Source organism: Chelonoidis abingdonii, chromosome 3 (genome assembly GCF_003597395.2).
Source record: "Chelonoidis abingdonii isolate Lonesome George chromosome 3, CheloAbing_2.0, whole genome shotgun sequence".
Lineage (NCBI taxonomy): Eukaryota > Metazoa > Chordata > Testudines > Testudinidae > Chelonoidis > Chelonoidis abingdonii.
In genome coordinates, this window is record NC_133771.1 from 203,397,950 (window position 1) to 203,412,214 (window position 14,265).

General features: G+C 38.2%; 1 protein-coding gene across 12 annotated transcripts in view; it reads right to left on the bottom strand.

Moving 5' to 3' along the window:
- Positions 1-14,265, bottom strand: part of EHBP1 (EH domain binding protein 1) — a 337,395-nt gene that overhangs the window by 224,185 nt on the left and 98,945 nt on the right. For all 12 annotated transcript variants that reach the window (XM_032763268.2, XM_032763265.2, XM_032763264.2 and 9 more), the window contains exon 5: positions 7,942-7,995. In XM_032763268.2, the coding sequence (XP_032619159.1) occupies positions 7,942-7,995 (54 nt within the window). The remainder of the gene's footprint in view (positions 1-7,941; positions 7,996-14,265) is intronic.

Consider the following 14,265-nt stretch of genomic DNA (forward strand, 5'->3'; position numbering starts at 1 on the left):
TATTTAGGTCAGAAATGTTGGGTTTTTTAACCTTATAGTGTCACTTTAACAAATGATTGAATATGAATTTCAAGAAGGTTAGTCACAGCTCATATAATCACATACAGCTCACACAGCTCACATAATCACATACAGCAAAATATGACAGGGGAATTAAAGGACCAGGAAAGCATGTTTGAACAATAAGCTTCCCATTCAAAAGTATTAAATGCACGTATTTAATTCTGACAAAAGTTAATTTGGTTCTCTCTCATGATAAGCCAAACATTTATTTCATGAAAAAAATACAAAACAAACAATGTAACTTTTTTTATTACTTTTTTTATAAATCAAATAGTCAATTTAAACTTAAGATTCCACATGCTTGAAAAATACACTAGAAGAGACACCCAAGATTCTACAATAACTGATCAGTGACTGACCAGGAAGTATATGATTAGCTTATCAGATATTCCAGTCCTTTTTCGTGAAGCAAGCTAAAAGTGCTACCAGTTTCAAGTTACTGTGCTGAATTGGCATTTGTTTCAAACCATCTAGTACTAGAATTAGCCAAGTGAAGAGGTCTGCTGACATCCAGACCCTAGGTTTGATTCTGGTATAAATCAAGAACAATTCCACTGAATTCAGTGTAGCAACACCAGTGTAAAATCAATGTAATTAAGAGAGGAACTAAACAGCAGGACTGAAATTCTGGCTCCAATGAAGTCAATGGCAAAACCTGTCCCAATTTCAAAAGGGGCCAGGATTTCAACCTAGGTCTCACTGGCTTTGGTTCTATCGTGTGTGATTTTTCCACAGAAATAACAGCGCAATACCTCCCTGCAGTATTATTTTTCATGTTCCCCTCATTTTGAAGTTTTGTCCCACATTTCAGCCTTTAATGATTCATAACTACTGTACATGGGGTTGAAACAGAAATTAATTTGTTTGTCTTGAGTGTCACTTGATTTACTACTTATAGATTCTACTCATTTAGTGTTATACCCTAGGGGGCATAAGTCTCCATTGACATGACCCATTACACTAGTTTTGGTTCATGGAATTTATATGAGAGCAATAGACAATAAAGAGAAGAGAGCCCTAACTCACTTTTCATCTTATTTCAGTCTACCTCTATTTTTATCTGCTGTAGAATATTACAAGCTTTTAGCGAGACAATCTTCTTCAGCCCAGAGAATTGGCAGGATATAGTTTTCTGAAGAAATTTTTAAAAATAATCTTGCTTCTTAAGGTATGTAAACCCATCCGGCAACATAGGTGTGTATCTTTTCAAAAAAAGATACGCTTCTGAGGTCTAATTATAAACCACTCTCAGTGTAAAAGGCTGACATATCTGATAAGGAGAATTTGGAATGGATTCAGTAGATGAGTCTCCTTCACGATGCTTTGTTCTCTTAACCTTCAAAAAAAAATTAGAACACCCTTCCCAATTGTTCAGAAAAATCAGTGTCGAAGCTATGCCTGCAAAGGATCCAGGACAATATCTCACTGTTAGAACATCTTAACAGTTCAGTTTCAACCGCACAGGTGACCTGTTATAGGGACAGTGCTGCACTTGTGTGGATACCCAGAGTCAATGCACCTTTGTGTGGGCATAGCACCACACAGAGCACAGTCACTTCCAGGAATGGTCCCTCAGTCCAGAGTCTGCACTTGAGGATTGTATCTACATGTCAATGATTATTCTTTCATGCTACTCAAGGGAAAAGAGTTTTTTTCTTTATAATCCTGTCTTAATTCACCTTCAAGTGAAGGACAGAGAAGTAAGAAACAAAGCACTTCTCATTCACCTGCAGGACCAGTGGTTGAAAGATGGCAAGTCTGAAGCACTGCTCTTTCTGCATATAGCAAAGACACAGCTCGAATAAGTCTTGGCCCTGTGCTATTTAAGAAACTGTTAATGACCTGGAAGAAAACATAAAATCATTGCTGATAAGGTTTGCAGATGACACAAAAATCAGATGTTTCAGTAAATAATGAAGAGGACAAGTCACTAATATAGAATGGTTTGGATCACTTAGTAAACCACGCGCAAACAGTGAATGTTTTAATACAGCTAAATGTAAATATTCATATCTAAGAACAAAGAATGTAGGCCATACCTATAGGATAAGGGACCATATCCTGGGAAGCAGTGACCCTAAAAATTATTTGAGGGTCTTGGTGGATAATCAGCTGAAAATGAGCTCCTAGTATGTCACTTTGGCCTAAAAGACCAATGCAATTTTCAGATGCATAAAGGAAATCTCAAGTAGGAGCAGAGAAGTTATTTTACCTCTGTATTTGGCACTGGTATGACCACTGCTGGAGTACTGTGTCCAGTTCTGTTGTCCACCATTCAAGCAGGATGTTGAAAAACTAAAGAGAGTTCAGTGAAGAGTCCCAAGAATGATTAATTAATTAGAAAACTTGCCTTAGCAACAGACTCAAGGAGCTCAATCTACTTAGCTTAGCAAAGAGAAGGTTAAGGAGTGATTTGATTACAGTCTATAAGTACCAACATGGGGGACAAATATTTAATAATGAATGGGCTGTTCAATTTAGCAGAGAAAGTATAACAGTCTAATAGCTGGAAGTTAAAGCTCAACAAATTCGGACTGGAAATAAATGTACAATTTTAACAGAGAAGACAATTCACCGCTGGAACAATTTACCAAGAGTTGTGGTGGATTCTCTATCATTGACAATTTTCAAGTCAAGATTGGATGTTTTTCTAAAAGAATGGTGATAAACATGGTATAAGGACCTACATACACAACAGAACAGTGAAATGGACGCAAAATACGGGAAACAGAGGAGCCTACTGTGAGCCCTGGAAAACATTAACGAGACTTGGCTTTGGATCTACGTTTACTAGCTGGCAGAGAAACAAGAGTTACATCGAGATCTGAAACCATCATAAAGGATTAGTTGAGCAGGATGATGAAGACCTGTTAAGCCAGAAACAACATGAGTTTGACAGACATAGTTTCTAGTAGTAGCCATTTACCTGTATCATAAAACCACAACATGATGCAATGGATGACCTTCTCTCAGAATGAAGTCCTGCCTTTCTTCCTTGTGATGTTTACAGGAAGAGAAATTATTCTGCACATAATAGGAAGGAAAATTCAGGACTTTTTACATTGTTTGAATTACATTTATTTCAAACAGGAGGCTCTCCACCTTCATCCTTGCAGGTGGGGTGAGTGAAAGTTTTCAAAATGCTGGGACCAATTTGCCTTTAGAGGTTTCTTTTAGCAACTACTACAAATGCCATTTGTACTTCTGCCTCCCAGCTTCTCCCCGCTCCATCACTTTCTCTTCCCTTCAACCAGAAAAGTTACAAATAGCATTCAGTACAGCCTGTACTTAAGTGCTGTTGCACTTTCCCTAATAACTGGCCTTTAGTTGAAACTCACTCTATTTCTACAATTGTGTCTCCTAGGGAGTTGTAAACATAGGCCAACTTTACGAGGAACCTCAAGTGTGCATGAACACAGGCTAGATCACATACTTCTTAAAAAAATGTTTAAGTGCTGAAAGTATCCTAGAGACAAAAGCACTCATGGATAATTATGCACAGTTCTCTCACTTAGATGGGAGGAGTTCTGAAATTCTGCACACAGTTTAGACTATGAGATACTAATTATGTTTTTAATAGACTTCTCCTCCCTGTTACTTATATTTTCTACTGGAAAGTCTCTTCTTGATCCTCTCTCCAAGGAAGTGGTCAAACAAAGTCATCTCTTGAACAATTAACATTGGAGGCCCAGACTTGGATCATGAAGGGAAAGAGGGCCAGCAGAGTGACGTACACTACCTGTTCAAACTGCACTATAGAAACGAGGGAAGGGATAATCATCTGTTAGAGAAAGTATCTCTCCAGGTTAGTTTTGCAATGAAGGGAGGTATTGCACTCGGAACTGAGTGGGTAAGATTGACCAATTATCAATCCTTAATCGCTGGAAAACCCATTACCCTTGAAGAGTATGGTACAGGTCTAATTGCTAGCAATGGAATTCTGACTCTCCAACATGCAAAGACTATCAAAAAGAAGAGACTGGAAAATCTGTCTGATGGGGAAAAATGCAGATAGCAAAATATTCATAGCACAGCTAAAACAAGGTGGAATTGGGGACAATAGAGCCATCTATAAATATACAAAGAAAATAAACACCAAGGAATGGGAAGAAACTGAGAAAATGAAAATTTAAGTTGAAATATTGAGAAAAATTTGCTGACAGTGGGATGGATGGATTAATCTGTGGAATTGTTACCCAAGGGAAATGGTGAAATTCCCCTTGTTGGGGCACTTTAAAACTAGACTAGACAGAGCATTAAAAAGTGCTGTAGGGAAAAATCCAGCACTGAACAGGGAAATGGATCCGATAAAGCACAGAATTGTAGACGTTAACTTAAAAGCTTATGAGACATTTATTTACAGTGATATTATGGGAATCAATGGGCCATGTTGTACACATGCCACACCCACTGCTAATTAAGACAATCTGAACCAGGAATAATTTTGAATCAAGTTATTACTCTTAGCCAACTGAGACCTGATGCTACAAATTTAAGCCAAATACATGTGATCTGGCATACTGGGCACAGTGGAACAGCCATTCTGAAGTATTGCAAAAACAAGTCTTTGTTACTGTATTTTAGCTGGTTTGAATAAAGTTCTGGCTGAAGAACTAGAGCTAAAAGGAGCTATTATACTAGGACGTAGATTCTTTGGTTAATGAAAGAACTTCCTAGCCCAAAATCGTTTTGGGCTTTGCTATCACTCTTTGGTGGTGCTGCTAAATATCAACAAGAGGAGTCCCGCAGAATTTGAGGGCAGAGAAACAACCTGCACAAAAACACAGGTCATTCGAGGGCTCTAAAGTGTCCCGATATTACCAGCTATAATCTTTCCTCCGTAGATTCAATGACAATGATGTTCCTTTTTTTCCAAACACGCAAAGCCATGACTACTTCCAGTGACAGTAGTCCAAAGGCTAAAGGATACAAAGGTCTCTTTTCCAGAAAGTTGAGAGATTAAAAAAAAAAATATATTCAACAACTGGTGTTCTACATAAATGATTATTCTGAAGTGTAAGCAAGCATCAGTCCAAGGTAATAAAACTGCTAGTTTCTCAACCAAACAGACATACATTTCTTTGTTCACCACTGAGTGGTGCTATTCCCCTTAAAAATGGATTTTTTCAACTTCTCAAGTATATTAGCAGATCAGGTTTTTTTGGATTTACCTATAGCTTTCAAGTCCATCTCAAAACTATAATTGAAATTTAAAGTTGTTGTGCAGCTCTCAATCACCTTTTTCGAAAAACAGCTATTAAGGTAGAGTTGGGGGACTGGATAACTCAGAAGATTGGTGAAAATCAAACTTCACTTCCAGACTAGCTCCTCACATCAAACATGTTTCATGGAAGGCTGAACATTCCCAAGCAGATGGGTATTTGGTAGCTTACGTGAATCGGTGGCCTCAGTCCATTCCTGAAGGACGCATGTGTATATAACAAAGAAAGCAGCACAACCATATTCTAGTTGACTATTTACAAGACAGCTCTTTGTGAAAGCAGCTTGTGGTTTGCAGTCTGTTTTATTAATGAACTTAAAGCCTCTTTCTGTATAATATTTAGTATTATTGCTGAGCCTGGAGTTGGATAAAAAGCAGAGCAAGAAGACTAAAGAAGTCAGACACGCGCACTGAGTTTGGTGCATGAGGCAAAAGAAATTCACTTTTGAAACTTTAGATCTCACAAACTTATAAAGAACTGGCTCCAAAGAGGGAGAAGCTGTTGATGAATTGATTTAACAGAGGCTCTCTGCCTCCTTGCTTTGTTCCTCTTAATACGTTGATAGATAGTTTTGACTAAAAAGTATTTATCTTGGATACATGTATGGTGCCCATTACTGTAATATTCGAGCACCGCGCAATCTTTATCCTCACAACACCCCAGTGAGGTATAGGGAAGTACTATTTGTCCCCATTTTACAGATGGGGATCTGAGGCAGAGAGCAGCTAAATGACCTGCCCAAGGTCACCTAGGAACTCCAGTGTCCTGTTTTGGCACTTCACTCAGATGTTGAATGAAAAGAGAGACCTGCCTCAATACTGTTTTTGGCTGCATAATCTACACATATATCATCTCAGGGCTGTCCCAGTGACAGTCAGGCTGCAAGATACTAAGAGGAGAAGAATATTGAACCTAGCATTACTTCCCCTTTCAGTGCCACTGCCAGGTGGAAATAAGGCTAAGCTGGGAATTGCCAAGTCAAAACAAGACTGCAAAGCCCCTCATTCCTCAGGATATTTCCACATATCATGTTAGAGCACATGACAAAATCATCTTACCCTGTGTAAAAGGAAAAAGAGGTAGTGTCCTGCCAATAGTGCATGAAGCACCCACTGTAATCTTTGAAGGAGAACTTGCACAAAGGCCATGGGAACCCAAATCCAGTACACCCAGAAGGGTGGACTGAAGGGACGTACAGTGCATTGCTGCTTCCAGAGTACTTTGCTTAGCTCTGGAGCACTCCTGAAAAGCGGAGCTGGAGACTTTCGTTAACTAAAATGAACTAAGTGAGAAAAGGAAACAACAGATAAACAATAACTAAGCTACATCCTATTTAATAATTCTTATAAACTAAAATAGAAACTTGACATTTAAAAACCAAGAGTATAAATGAACTACTTTGCTGATGGCCCTTTCCTAGACAAACTGCTTTCCGCTTTTAACATGATACTGAAATCAATGTAACATTAGAATATTTGGCATATTAAGAAGCACAACAGATGGATTCTACTTTGATGTATATGGTACTATTAAGCAACCCAGAACACCCCTATGCTTTCACTGGATGTATTTGAACAATTCAGCAGTAGTCAAGTGATTAACGTGCAATTCTGCTCTCAAAAGTGACTATAAATGGTATTGTGAAATATCATGTTTGTCTTCCTATACTTTATCCATCAAGTATGTTCAGTTTACAAGAAAAAAGTACTTTTTTCTGTTAACATTCAGAATCCAAGTTGAATTCGTAGAACTAAGTTTGGTTCTTTCCTTATATTATAAATACATAAATATGATTGCACCACCTATCATAAAGTTCTGCTGGTCATATTGTGCAACGTTGCCAATTTTTGTGATTTTATCACAAGTCTCTCAATATTTTGAGGGCTTTTTTCTTAATTTTCATATGATCTCCCTGTTCCTGCCTTCCATCTTGTGCATTTTCACTTATTCATCAACTCTTCCTAAAGAGTTCTGAAAGCACATCACTTTTGTTTCAATAAGGGGGATACACCAAGGTCAGCTTGAAGAAGCAGTCATCTTTTTTTAACCGCACAAGACAAGCACAGTATGATCTAGTGGACTGGAATCCAGGACACCTAGGTTCAAATCCTAGTTCCATTGATGGCCTGCTGAGTGACTCTGGGCCAGTCACTTTACCTCCCTCTGTCTCAGTTTCGCCATCTGTAAAATGGGGATAAGGATATTGACCTCCTTTGCAAAGAATTTTGGAATCCTACAGATGAACAGCACTTTATAAGCATTAGCTATCATCATCAGAAAAAGAAAAGAGCTGCGCGTGAGACCATGAAAAGCTGAATGCAACTCAAGAACTGCAGGTTTAGTATCCTAGCTCTTAACACACGTTGCCTCCAATGTTCATTACATTAAAGCAAGACTTCTGATGTTAGCTTATAACTGCTTCCCTACATTGCAAAATATTTCTGCATCCCAACTGGATTTCAATACAGTCATGAACAGTTATTTTAATGAGGCAACCTTATTGCTATTATTGTGGTATAATGTTTTAGTTTGGGTTTTAACAGCTCAAACTTAACCCATCCTTTTTTCAATAGTCTTCACATAAGGCACATGAACCTTCAAAATCATTAAGTGTCACACACATAAAAAGGAAAAACATGACCATGTTCTGACTTACATTCTCTATGACAAAAGTCCACTCTTTGTCTTCAAATTCTTCAGCATGGGGATCCTGAAAAAAAAATAAAAAAAAAATACTTTAATCTAAAAATTACCCAGATATAAGAAACTGCAACTGACCCACCATTGCCGCTTATTCATTTAGTTTCCTTATTTGATGGAGATGAGGCACAGAAAAAATATTTTAGCCAACACACAGCTTTCAGTACGTAATACCTCCGCAAGACTTTCACTGGTTGTGGACTGGTACAAACAAGAGGTGCATTCAGAACAGATCCTATGATTCTATCACCTTTCATTCAGGATCATCAATTTTTCAATTTAATTTATAAAGCCCCTTCCTTCCTGATAACTACACCATAGTCCCACATCTTGCAGAGAACAGAGGCAGACGCTAAGCTCCTGCCTAGATCAAACAGGTAGCTCTTGTACAGCAGATGTCAAATCCCTATCCTCATCTTCACAGGCCTATGGACCATTTGTGTGATCAGGGAACATAATGCAACTCTTCAGGTAGAATCTCTAATATCACCACAAGTTACACCAACACCCACCCTGCTTGAGAATGACCTCCTTTTTCAGTCAACTCCTGTTTAGGGAATAAGACCACTTTTACCCCCCACAGAAAGATGCATGATAGGCTTCATGTACTAGACAGTACCATGAGGAAATGAGCAGGGATCCTACTTTTCCATGATTAAAAAAACAAAATTCTCCAATAAAAAAATTAAAATCTGTGTTTTCCATGATTAAAACGAAATGCTGAGCTTTAGTTTTCCTAGTTACAATATATGTAGGTATCAGTTGAATTCAATGTTTTATGGATATGCAGTAGAACCCCGTTGATTCAAGCTACCATTAACTGGCTCTCCATATTAGCTGACCCGCCAGCTGCCTGGGACTGACAGTGACAGGGCTCAGGCTGTCAGCAACGGACGGCTGGGACTTGGACTATCAGCCACTCCTCCTCCAAACTTAAAATAAAAGATAGGAAGCTCTTTGACAATTCTACTGATTATCCCAATTTTTGATTATCCGATCTGGCCCCAATTCCAATTAGATCAAATAAATGAGGTTCCACTGTAAATTTAAAGCACATTCAAAAATCAACCGCAAGAGGGGAGGTTGAACATACAGAATAAATGACACTGATACTTTCAGTAAAATTTAGTGACTAGTTAATATGTTTTCACAAAATGTAAAAACTAAAGAGTCTCTGAAAAAACCATAAATTGTGCATTTTTCAGTGGCAAATAGATTTTTAGGATCCCTGGTAATAAGTTACGTTCATCTCAACTCAGTGATCTAATGTACATTGAGGTTATTAGAAATTAAGATATGAGGAAGACATTAAGTGATTGAGTTCATGCCCCTTCAAACAACAATGCAGGATTTTTCCTACAGAAATGTTCTACGGCAGTACTTTGTCCAATCTAGTTTTAAAAATCTCTAACACAGCTAAATTATACCATTTCCCTTGGGAGATTGTTTCTCATAATAACAGAACTCAGTTTTAGGATTTTTCCCTGACACTTAGGCTTTTTCCATTCCTCAATTTCATCCTATTATCCCTACTTATAGCCCTTGAACCATTCAATTATTCTTTTGCCACCTCCGTGTTTACCTCTTTCAAATACTTGTAGGTGGATGTCATATCCCCATAGTCATCATTTGACTACGTTACGCATAAATTCAGTCCCTTAGCCCTTTAATCATTTTGGTTTCTCTTATCTGAATCCCTTCTACAATTTTATTCTATTAAAGCAATTTTATTCGATCACTGTAAATTGAAGCATAGAATTGAACAGAGATTTTGCTTCTACTTTCTTTACCCTAATCCATACCATCTCTTTTCTTTCAAGCCCGCTACAAAACTGTATTGTCCTTCCTTCTCAACTCACTTTAAACTATTCTCTTCCTAACCATCCATGATTTTCTTAATTTTTCATTTTGTTCAAGTTCAATATAGAATCATTAAGGAAGCACTGTGTAACAGTATTTTATCTTCATTACAAATGGATTTGAGAGATCCCTTGATGAAGTATCTCTCTAAAATGAATATGATGAATGACCTTGTAAATAACTAGCTTACGAATAACAGGAGAAAAGCAATACTTAGTGATTTCCGCTCAAGAAGTCAGAATACTTACTCTGTTAAATAATTCCTCTTTTGTGAAAGTGATTGTGCAGTTATATAGTGATTGTGATTCCTCCATTGTGATATTGTTTCTCTGGAAGTGTCATATTACACATATTATAAATACTATGCTATGGAGACAGTTAAAGAGCAGTCCTTCCTGCAAAATCCAGCAGGGTGGGCTCAATTTCCTGCAGAGTCCTTGGCACCTTAGCTAGACAAGAACTCACCTTAGAGGAATTCTATTAATGTGTCTCAATAGCACACAATGAATAAATACAGCAAAAGCTTCAATGCCACTTGTGAAATATCAGTTTGATTGCTTGCTAACTGATGTAATGGGGGTATATTTAATGGCTACAAAAGGTCAAAGGAGTAAAATGTGTGTTTTAAAATATATTTGACATCTGTTACTTTTGGGTGCATTTCGAGTACAAAAAATCAAAACAAATGTTGCCAGCAACTAGTTACAAATCATCCAATACAACTTTAATTTATTTAAGAAAAGAGAGAACCATTAGCCATAAGTTATGATTTATGATACACATACAAGGTGTATCCCTGGATAGCTGCATGCTGAAATTAAGGTACTTGTAATTATAAGATCATGTAATAACAAGTACATCATTCTAATCAACTTTGTAGGACTACTGTACATAAACAAAATTAATGCAATTGTACGATGACTTGGCTGATTTACTATACCTCATATCAACAGCACATAAATCATTTTCCACCATCCAGCTATTAATACTTGTCATTTTAATGATTTATCCTAGAATTATTACCTTGTTTAAAAAAAACACTCTTTGATATAGTGTGGAAACAGCATAAAGAGATCATTAATTATTCCTATTTTAATATCCTACTGCCTGACAAAATAAGTGACTAATATCTTTAATATTCTGTCTAGCCTTTTTCTTGGAGGAGGGGATGTCTTTATTTTCTGTGTGAGCTTATACCTCTACCACTCAAAATCAGGGCACAATCTTGCAATCAAAACAACAGTATTTTTGTTCATGTAGGATCTGGTCGAAGGCCGTTTGAAGGAAACTGAAGCCTTTCCATTGACTTTAATTGATGCTAGATCAAACCTGTAATGCCTACAGAATCAAACCTTATGATAGTGTATTTCTGGTTTCTTATGGATATGGATTCAGTACAGTTTTATATCGCAAAGGTTACTTATTGATTTAGGCATACAGTTCTCACATACTGCTAAAGTATTGTGTAAGCACTTTTTCATATAATTAATATAAATGTATTTTAAAAAATAAAATGATCTAAGTCAAACAGTTAAAATCAAACTACAGTTTTCCTTTTTTGTATTTTTCTAACAAAGTCTAACAAAAATAAAAATGCCAGAAGGCATAAAATGATCCCCATTTAGTACACATGCTGTACATTTCATCTTTAAAGCAGATTACATACTTTATGTACGTTTTAATTAAAAATGCGTGTTACTAATCTTTAATATCCCTTAAATAAGAAAAATTGGGAAAACTCTGAATTAATCTATAAACATACACAGGGCTGTCCCTAGGGGGATGCAGGACCCGAGACGGAAGTGACGAAGCTGTCACTTCTGGGACTGACCTTTCACTTCTGGGACTGACTGTACCGGCCAATCGCACAGGCCTGTGGGGATCCCCCAAGCGTGGGGCCCAGAGTGGTCACCCCCATTTGCCATACCCAAGAGACCGCTCTGCACATACACCTCAGGGTTCTGATGAGATAACAAACTATTCTAGCTTCATTCTTGTTGCTATAATGATTTATTTAGAATTCCACTGCAGTATATGTATTGTCACTTCCTAGTTACTCAATAACTTTGTTGTAGTAGTCATCAATAGGTACATCTACATTTATGGTTGTAATACAGTTTCCATTTCATTTTCATTTCCACATGCTCGGACACGCTGTCCTTTGGGATTGACATTTTCAGTGCTTGGTCTCTGCTAAAAGGTGAGCAAATGCTTTCATCTGTTTTGGGTTTACACTGGAAGAAAAAAATCTCTCTCCCACTTTCAAAATAAAATCTTACTTCCTCTCCTCACTCCCCAACCATTGCCTTGCACAAAACTCAAGTGGCTGAACTTTGGTGCTTCAAATCTAGTACGTAAGGAGTCCTCGGTGAAGAGGGCATGTTTTACCAAGATTGGGGGGAAAAAAGCAACTGGCTAAATAATAGTTATAAAGAAAATCACTTTAGCCCAGGTATAGTAACATCTAAGATTTTTAGTCTACTGAAGCCCATCCAGCGGACGTATCACAATGCACATATTCTTACCATACTTGTGAAGGACCCAGAAAGCACACTACAACTTATCACCTGTTTGTAACCGGGTTATGACACAGTTGATTCAAAATGTGGTGTTGGAAGAGAAGTTTTTCCTGTAAAATCCAGCAGCTGGGCTCAAATGCCCATAGCAACTTGTAAAACCTTGACTCACCCTAACTACACCTCTACCCCAATATAATGCTGTCCTTGAGAGCCAAAAAATCTTACTGTGTTATAGGTGAAACTGCATTATATCAAACTTGCTTTGATCCGCCGGAGTGCGCAGCCCCACCCCCAGAAGTGCTGCTTTACCGCGTTATATTCAAATTCATGTTATATCAGGTTGCATTATATCGGGGTAGAGGTGTCTATCAATGTGTCTCAATAGAACATACATAATGAATAAATACAACCAAAGCTGTCTAAGGCAGAGGTTCTCTAACTGGGGGTCGGGACCCCTCGGGGGTTGTGAGGTTATTACATGCAGGGGGATCACGAGCTGTCAGCCTTGACCCTAAAGCCCTCTTTGCCTCCAGCATTTATAATGGTGTTAAAATATATTTTAAAATGTGTTTAATTTACTAGGGGGGGTCACACTCAGAGGCTTGCTGTGTGAAAAGGGTCACCAATAAAAAAGTTCGAGACCCACTGGTCTAAGGGGAATAAATTACATACGTGCTTAAAGGCAAATGATGCTTAAATCCTGAAAACCGAGGCACACAGGTAAAGTTGACATTAAACTGGCTTAATGTTCCTTTGAGCCCAATACCTGTTCACTCTAGCCCCAGCACAGAAGTCTACAACACACAGGTTTTTAGTTTTGTTTACTTTTTAGTTTTGTTTATCAACATGCCCTAGACAAACAATTACATTCTTTGCCCAATATTCATTATGGTTGCATCTTGAAATGGGAATTACAAGCTCTTAGATAAATGGACTGAAAGACTGTCAAATTTCACATAAACTTCTGTAAGGTGCTCTTCTTCTTTTACAAGAACTTATTTATAAATGTAAAGAACAGTGTCCTGAGGTTAACCTCAAGAGATAACCTTGTCTCCCTCACTCTTCTTTTCTAATTTCTCTCATCTCTCTCTCTCTCCTCACCTTATCACATTCCTACCAACACACACTCTTAACTCCATTACACATAAATCTCAAAAAACTTTCTAGATACCTAATAGCTAGAGGGTTACTACGAAAGATGCCACCCAATGTCCAAGAGCAATATGCACATGAGAAGCCAAGCCTCTCCACGACTTGTTGGGGAAAGGATAGGATTCTAACAAGAGTTCAGCCCAAGGATCCTGGTTTGGGACACCATCTTTCTCAGCCCTGGCTAATAGTTCAGAAGTGGAACGGTTATTCCCTCACGGAGTCATTAGAGTGCTGTGGTACATCAGCCTTTCTGCCAGAACAGTCCCTGGCAGTGCAAGGTGACAGGCTCAGGAAATGTCCTTCCCCTCTCCACCCCCACCCCGACCCCCCATTCCAGTGCCCCTGTTTCCAACTGTCATGGAAGCTACATCCCTCCTGAGCAAGAGAAAGGGAAACTGCAGCAGTAGATCCTTATGTAGCAGACTTATCACTTTGCGCTCTGTTGCTCAGAGCTCACTCATTCAACACAGAATTTAACAGAGAATTAGATCCTGCTGTAGAATCAGTGGGAGGGTTCCTAGAGAAAGGTTAGCAGTCTCCATTAAATTTTGTAGGCCTTCAGAGTAATCTCCATATTTGCAGTGGTAGGAGGAAACAGCAAGAGAGAGAACAATAGCTAGGCAGCAACTTCTCCAACCAGCAGCCATTTCGAGTTCACCTCAGCACATCCTTTCTTACTCCCTTTTATTCGAGCTGTTGGAGGATGTGGCCTGGTCTATACTACCAGTCAACCTAACAATAGCATCTAC